An 8,430-nucleotide genomic window follows, 5' to 3' on the forward strand; every position below is an offset into this window, starting at 1 on the left:
TATTATGCTAATGATTCCGATGTTCATGTTGTTGGCATGGATCCTAACCCAAAGATGGAGAAATATGCTCGGTCTGCGGCTAGATTGGCTGGCTTACTGCTCTCAGACTTCGAGTTTTTTCAAGCTGTATATACTATTCTCTGATCGGCTTATAGGCACTGCTTTAAGAGGAATGTTCTCATAATGAGTGAATATTAAATGTGGAATACACTAAAAGATAACGGCACTGGTTTATGGTAAAGTAGCACAAAACATTATATTTATGGAAATGGTTTCTAGGTATTTGTCAATTATGGCCTATATAGTTACAGAGCTGAATGTTAATGCTCAACTTTGTAACTATGTTAGACATATCTCTTTTGCAGACATATCAACAAATTCTTTTATTAGCTTGAAACTTGATTTTGTGCTTTGTTGTTAAGTTGTTTGCTTTAGAGAACAATGAAGTTGTTAACAATAAGGTTGTTTTATGTGCAGGTGATGAAGATAAATTGATTTGAAACTATTTAGAAGATGGAAGCTACTTAAATAAGAACCAGTTGAAGATAGACATCATCTTTTCATTCATCTGGTGAATATTAACATGCTGAACTTAAATAGTGCTTGTGACCTTGAAATAATTAGTTTAAATTTAGTATTAGCATGCAGTTTTCTTATCAGTAGAGGTTGCTGCAGTAGCTGCAAGAGCTTTAATGCCAGAGCAACATGTTCCTAATGGTTTACCACTTCCACTCACCAAGTAACTCACACAAGGTTTTAGGTTCTTAATCACATCACTGCATGATGAAATTGTGGCCTCAGAACTAGTTATTGATTAGCTATCTTTATAACCTCAGAACTAGCTATCTTTATAACCTCATCATTATTGAGTTCTTGGGATCCATCCACGAAACTATTATCCTACTAATTTTCCCCTTGACTCAGTTGACCCCTCTTCTCTCTCTACCCTCTTCTTCTTCCTATATAATCTTCCTCACACTTTGCTTCAATTCACCACCTTCACTTCAATTCTAATACACATAAATTCCTTTGCAACTTCAATCTTTCTTATTAGCCTCTCTACTTAATTAGAGATCACAAGTTTCATTATCATTTCTCAATCAACAATGAAGGTTAGTTAGAAGTTTATCCTACATTAAATAAAGTATATATGAGTATTTAGTTTATTGTTAATTATTTCGTTTCATGTATGATATGTTAATATTAGTCCTAATAAAATCTTTTATTGATTTGTGTTGTTCAACAGAAAGTTGTGTTGAAGTTGGATTTACATGGTGACAAAATCAAGCAAAAAGCTATGAAAACTGTCTCTGGCATTTCAGGTACTTGAAATAATTCTACCATCGCATCTCTTATTTTATTAAGCACATTAATAAATAACATTTAATTAATTTATAGTAATTATTTATTTATTTATTTTTATTTTATTTTTGCAGGGGTTGAATCAGTATCTGTGGACATGAAGGAAAAGAAAATGAGTTTAATTGGTGAAATTGATCCGGTACATGTAGTAGGGAAATTACGAAAATGGTGTCACACAGAAATATTATCAGTTGGGCCAGCTAAGAAGGAAGAAGCTAAGAAGCCAAAAGAGAATAAGAAACAAGAAGCTGCAAAGATATATGAAGCATATCCACTTTATTACCAAATGAGACTAGCAACTACAAAATATCATTATCAACCATACCAATATGCTACAAGTGGTGGAGAAGAAGAATATAATAACGGCTGTGTGATCTTCTAGATTATTACTATGATTATGGAATGATTATGATGAAGAATCACATGAAAATTGAAATTCTCATCAATGAGAATAAGTGAATGTAATGTGTGCTGGATAAGTATATATGTTGGTACTTCAATTCATAGATGTAAAATTTGATGCCAAGTTTTGATTTGTTATATGTTATTCGTTATTAGTAATAACTAACGAAGTTTTGAGAGATTTTTGTTCAGTCCTATGGTGCACAAGTTTTTTTCTGATATACTCTGTTATAGTAGTTTTATTGGTTCAGCTTTTTAGTTCCTTCATCATTGATTATAATTAATTATACACGTTTTATTAATCTTTGTGTTGATAGCTTAATTAACACCATTGTGGAGAGGAACAAAGATAGCTTAATTAGCAGAACTTGTCCATCATGCGGTCATCATATCAAATGCCAACAAGACCACCAGGTTATTAATTTCTTTACATTTTTGTACTTCAATTTTTGTATTTCAATTTTTGAATGAAAAGAACCAAAGCTGGGAGATTTTTGTTTTCGGCTTTTAGCCTATAGTTGCCTGGCTCACGCTAGATTAATTTAGGTACATTGGACTCTAGTTTTTAATTAAAAACAAGATCGCGTTAATTTGAGTAAACGAGGATCGTGCTATAGTCTTAGGGTCTATATATGTATACAGTGATCTTACTAAGTTCAAGCTACATTAATTTGGAACATTGACATGTGAATTATAAATCACGGTGTTCTAGGTGCAAATAAGTAATGTGTTAGTTTCAGTTCACACTAAAGTTTTGAGATAAAATTTTGGCTGCACGAGCTGCCCTATATTAGCTTGAGCATTTTATTTAATTTTGATGTATTAAAATATTATTAGTCCGCTGTTTATCTGGGAAACAAAACTGCTTAATTTTGCTTGGTGTCTCGTTATAAGTTTGTACTGAAACTGCATTTTTAGTTCTACATTTACTGCTTATATTAATGACACGTGGTGTAAAATATGTTTGAAGAAACTAATCTGATAGGAATCAATCTATAGCAACGTGTTGGTCTTGTTAGATCAAGTAAAGAAATGAGATCACCGGCCATCCAAAGCATACACAACAGGAACAAGGAAAAGAAGAAAGGTTCACACTGATGCTAATGGCAGTGAAATAAGGTAGCACAAAATTATCGCATATATATATATATATATATATATATATATATATATATATATATATATATATATATGCACTTCTATTGGAATACAACGGCTAAGTTCCTCCAAATAAAGAGGTCTAATCACTTTACTCTGAAGTTCCCTTTAAGATTGACTAATCTCTTTCGACTTTGATAGATTTATCTCCTAAAATCTTGATATCTTAGTCTGGATTTGAGATGATTTATATTCTAAGTTACGTTGCCCTATCACACACTTCATATGGTATAGGCTTACTGGTAAATAATGTATAAACTTCTACCACATTTTCCTAAAGTTTAACTTAATTACGAAGAGTGGGTGTAAAATATATTGAAATTGTTAAGGACTTGTTCATATAAGCTCTGGTACAGTGTTAAGCATAAGTTTCCTTGAAGCTTAAAGTTTGTTTTCCTTAAAGTGCCCCCAAATAGTGCAGTATACTTCTCCATAATTTATATCTTAATTAAGATCCTGCTGATTTAGCTTTTATCTTTTATACAGGATTGGGGGCAGCCTGGCTTTACTTTAATATGAAAGAAGACGATTTGGTAACATCATAAAAGAGTGTGTAACTTCACTGTTCTTTTTCATCGTTGTGTTCTTGTTTCCTATATCAGCATGGAAAATCCCATACCTCCCTTTGAACTTATTATCAACTTATCATTTGGAAATTGGATACTCTCAAGATTTGTTATATTTCATACATGAATCAATCATAAGCTAGATTGTCAAGATCTATTAGTAATATGGTTATTGTGCAGTTATAAGAAATTTTCATAGTAGAATTGCTAATTTAAGATAGTAGATTTCAAACTAAAGTGTAATAAGTTGCTTGGTTAAATTTATTTTGTGTTGTCCAAGTTAATGGTTTAACTAGTTTAACTATTAATTGTTAACTCTTTGATTCTTTATTTTTCTTTTCTTGATTTTGGTTTGGGTTCCATCGAATTTTGTATAGTTTTTTTTCCTTCTTCACTCGATGCCATTTAATACTTGATTTTGGTTTGGGTTCCATCAAATTTTTTTATTTATTATTTCTCGAGTAATCACTTAATTTGACCCTTTATAAAGGATAAAATCATTTTGATTTAAGAAGCAGTATTCTCTTCATCTTATAATAACTGTTTTGAATTGCATTTGTAATCTAATGCAACCATTTCAATAAGAACCAGCTTTCAGGTGCCCCCAAACTTTTCAGCTCTAACATGGTGCTCATTCAGGGGTAAGTTCATATATTTTATTTTATTTTTTCAAAAATTGGTGTTATAAGCTTGTGATGTCATCTATTTTACCATTTTAACAACCTTTTCTTTTTCCTTGCAGATTATTTGATGGAAATGATTTATCTGGTTCTATACCAGAAACATTAGGACTAGTTAAGACACTTGAGGTTCTGTAAGTAATTGCCTCGTATTTCAGTTTTTTAATAAATTTTCTCGACTCTTTCTACCAATCTAATTTTATTTTTTCTCTTTATATTATTTGACTAGTTATATATTGTTTCTAATGACATTTTTTCATTGTTATAATTTCAATTTATAACAGCCGGCTTGATAGAAATTCCCTGACATGAGAAGTTCCTACAAATCTTTGTAAGAGATGAGTTTGGATAATGAAGTTGGAGTGTTGGAGTAAGAAACAAAGATGTTGGAGCAAGTTCCTAAGATGAAACTCACACAAGAGACCAAGAAACTAAGGCAGACTTGTTTTAAAGTTAAATACAAAAGGAGAAAACTTTTGGCTTCCAAATCTTATTCATCATCACTTAGCTAAGCTACTTGTCTTGTATATTCATATTCTAAGTAGTAAAAATAGCACTTATTAGATGATTCAAATACATTATTAGATATTAACATAGTTTAGGAAACTGGATGGTAGATTTGACTGATTAGTGTTGATTGTAATGCTTGTATTTTGATAAGTTTAGTAAGACAAAGTTTTGTATAGGAGTTATTACTTTTGATTTTTAATAATAAAAAATTATATATTATATTAATATTTTATTTATGACTTATATAATATTTCATTTATGGATTATATTTTTTGCTATTGTGAAATTTTAATCACAAAATTATTTATTTAATGCGATAAAAATGACGGTAAAAATTATTTTTTTAAACGATAAAAAATGTCACTGTCAGCGTAAAACGGCGGTTCAAAAATGCCATTTTAACCAGCCAAAATGCTACTATCAGGATAAAAATGGCGGTTAAAAAATGCCGTTTTAACCAACCAAAATGCCACTCTGTCAAGGTAATAATGGCGGTTCAAACCGCCATTTTAACCTATTCAAAAACTGCCATTTTAACCCTGGAAATAACGGAGGTTTGAACTGCCGTTTTAACCAACCAAAACGCCACTCTGTCAGGGTAATAATGGCGGTTCAAATTACCGTTTTAACCTATTCAAAAACTGCCATTTTAACCTTGGAAATAACGGCGGTTTGAACTGCCGTTTTAACCTATTCAAAAATCGCCGTTTTAACCCAGGAAATTGTGGCGGTTTTCAGAAAACCGCCGTAATAACCAGAATGGCGCCCAGAATTATGTCATTTTCTGAAACCGCCGTTTCTGGTAATAATGGCGATTCAAACAGCCGTAAATACCCAAAAAAACCGCCATTTTAACTAGATTTTTTTGTAGTGATATATGTATGTCATAATTAGTGAAAGGGAAATATTTGGTAACCAAAGAAAATTAGTCAAAAACAGCCATACTTGCCTTATTTCGCATTCATTAGTTGTTGTGATAATTAATGAATACTAAATAAGGCAAGTTCTGACTGTTTTTTTGTCACTCTAGCATTACCATTAGTTAAATTAGTTAGAAAATTAGAGTGGTTAGGACTGATTTAGTTTGTTAGACAGTTAGGAGTAGGTTTGTTACTATACCTTGCTATATAACTCAGAGCATTGAGACTTGAATGTACAAATTTTATTCATTTCTAATTGTACAATTTAGAATCACTCAGATTTACAATTCTCTTTCTTTCTCTTCTCTCATATTCAAGCCATGCTTCATCTCCAAGAATTAAACATGCTATCCAGAACCATATCTTAATCAACATCGTGATCAAATTTCTTGTTCAAATTTCTTTTTCTTTTTCTCTTGATCAATTTCTTGATCTAATTTCTGCAACATCGATATGGCGCTTATCTTATCAAATTTAATAGCTGTATCTACGAATGCTTTGGTGCCAGTCCAAGACAAACTCGATGAACACAATTATACAACATAGAACCACAGTGCTTTACTTACGATTCAAAACTTGGAGAAAGAAAATCATATCGATCAATCCGTTGAAAATTCCACCGCAATTTAGAAAGTTTCTGCTACTACTGAAAAGGATCCTACCACTGCTACTACAAAAAGGGATGATGTTCAATCCAAGAGAGGTTTAGAATCTTCCAAGAAAATAATTCAAGACTTCACAAAATTTAAGGAATGAAAGTACAATGATCTAGCACTAGTGACATGGCCCATGGGCCTTAGCTTCAATGATAAATACATTCCAAAATACGGTAGTAAATTGTTCTTTCTTTCATAATCACTAAAGACAAATTAACAATTATGCTACCTTGTCTTTAAGAACCATGATACAAAATCTTAAACTCAATTGAGATATATGAAGAAGACATCTACAATTGCTGAATATTTAGCATCAATTAGGAAATTAGTTGACTAACTACTAGCTATTATCTATTCTTTCCAAGAGGATGATCACATTCAAGTTATCTTGGATGGTTTAATTGAAGATTATCAAGGGTACATCACATCTGTTATGAGACGAATGGCCAATTTCACTAACCAAGAAGCTGAATCTTTCTTTCTAGCTTATGAGGACATGCTTGAACGTTTCAAAAGATTAACCATGGAAAAGCTCTTGCTCATTTCACTCAAGCTTCATCAAATTTTGAGTCAAATATAGGTAGAGAAATTTGTGGTAGATGTGGCAAAGGAGGAAGAATCTTAAGAGGAGGAATATTCACCAATCCAAGACCATAATGCTAACTTTGTGGAATAGTTGGTCATGTGGTTTAGATTGCTATTTTCAATATTTTATAGTTCCAAAATTCATCAAATGCATTATCTTCATCAACTCCAACTCAAGCTCAAAATCCTTACTCGAACACATATCCTCTCCTCCTTCAGCAAATTTTCATCAACCTAGAACGTACATGTCAACTTTATTAGTCATGAATGAAGCTCCTTATATCCAAATTCGAGAGCAACTCATCACATCACTATTAAGCATGCTAACATCCTCATTTTCAATGACTCAATTCAAGGACTAGATGAAATATTTGTTGGTAATGGTTAGAGAGTTCCTATTCATGATTCTGGTTCTTCCTTTCTAATTTATAAAAATACTCATACGTGTTTCCTTCTCAAAAATATTTTACATGTTCCTCAGATCACTCAAAAACTTTTAAGTGTGTCAAAATTTACAGAAGATAATATGGCGTGTTTTGGATTTTGGCGTAAAATTTTCCTTATTTATGATAAGGTTTTTAGTAAACATCTCCTCAAAGGCATAGTTAGAGGAGACATTTACTCATTTGACCATTTAGTTGTTCCTAAATCTGTAAAGAATGATACTGCTTTCTTTGCTATTTCTTTGAATGTTATTATAAATAAATTAGATGCCTCTAAAGCATTTTATAATTTTTCTTCTTCATGTACAAGAACTTCGACACACAACTCTTCAAACTGTTCAAACTATAATTGATGCCTAGGCATCTTTAGTTGTGTTTAGGTTTATTTTTGAATAGTTTTTTTAGATTTGAATTAAATTTCTTATGTCTTTAGTAAAGTTTTTATGATTAATCATATATTTGGAGTTGTTTTAGAATGATTATGTTTTCAAGATATGTTTAAGTAAATCGGAATAAAATTTATAAGAAAACACAAGTGCACTTCCAGGGAAGAAACACAAGGCTAGTGCTAGGTTTCAAGAGACCAAGCCCAGTGCCAGCAGAGGGGAGCCTAGCACCAGGAACAGGCGCCTAACTCCAAGAATTGGTGCTCAGCCCCCTACCTCCAAGCCAAGCGCCCAAATGGACGCCCAACTTCCTTGCTCTAGAGCTCGACGCCTTCGTGCTTGGGAGGACCCAAAATGGGTTGGTGCCCAACTCCTAGGGGTGGCGCCCAGTGATAAACTATTATTTTATGGTTTATCTTGTGCTGATTTGAGTGGCTTTTATCAAGCCTTTGCACACTTATTCATACAATTTGCATGATTTTACAATTCCTTCCCAATTTTGTGTTATAATTGAAAACTTGCTTCCTAAGCCTTTAAATTGTATATTTTTAATTTCCTTTTTTTCCATTCGATGCCGTGATTTGTGCGTTAAGTGTTTTCAGGCTTATTAAGGCAGGAATGGCTTAGAGGATGGAGAGGAAGCTTGCAAAAATGGAAGGAGTACAAGAAATAGAGAAGACAACCAGCGAGCAGCGATGCGCACGCATGGCACACGCGTGCGCATGCCTGACGCGTACGCGTGACACGCGAAGTTGACCAGCG

The 8,430-nt window shown here is 32.6% G+C and overlaps 1 protein-coding gene across 2 annotated transcripts; it reads left to right on the forward strand.

The window, feature by feature from the left end:
* Positions 1–829: 829 nt before the first annotated feature.
* On the forward strand, positions 830–3,457 carry LOC107648651 (heavy metal-associated isoprenylated plant protein 39-like). 2 transcript variants are annotated; one of them, XR_015885974.1, is made up of 6 exons: positions 830–1,112; positions 1,247–1,322; positions 1,437–1,849; positions 2,082–2,178; positions 2,764–2,883; positions 3,409–3,457. XR_015885974.1 is itself a non-coding variant. In XM_021104391.2 (3 exons), the coding sequence occupies exons 1-3, from the start codon at positions 1,107–1,109 to the stop codon at positions 1,742–1,744; spliced, it is 390 nt and encodes a 129-aa protein (XP_020960050.1). In that variant the 5' UTR covers positions 830–1,106; the 3' UTR covers positions 1,745–1,912. The 2 variants fall into 2 exon arrangements, 1 of the variants encoding a protein (XP_020960050.1); XM_021104391.2 differs by lacking the exons at positions 2,082–2,178; positions 2,764–2,883; positions 3,409–3,457 and having other exon boundaries at positions 1,437–1,912.
* The last annotated feature ends 4,973 nt before the right edge of the window (positions 3,458–8,430 follow it).

This window comes from Arachis ipaensis, chromosome B6 (genome assembly GCF_059453495.1).
Source record: "Arachis ipaensis isolate K30076 ecotype BB chromosome B6, ASM5945349v1, whole genome shotgun sequence".
NCBI lineage: Eukaryota > Viridiplantae > Streptophyta > Magnoliopsida > Fabales > Fabaceae > Arachis > Arachis ipaensis.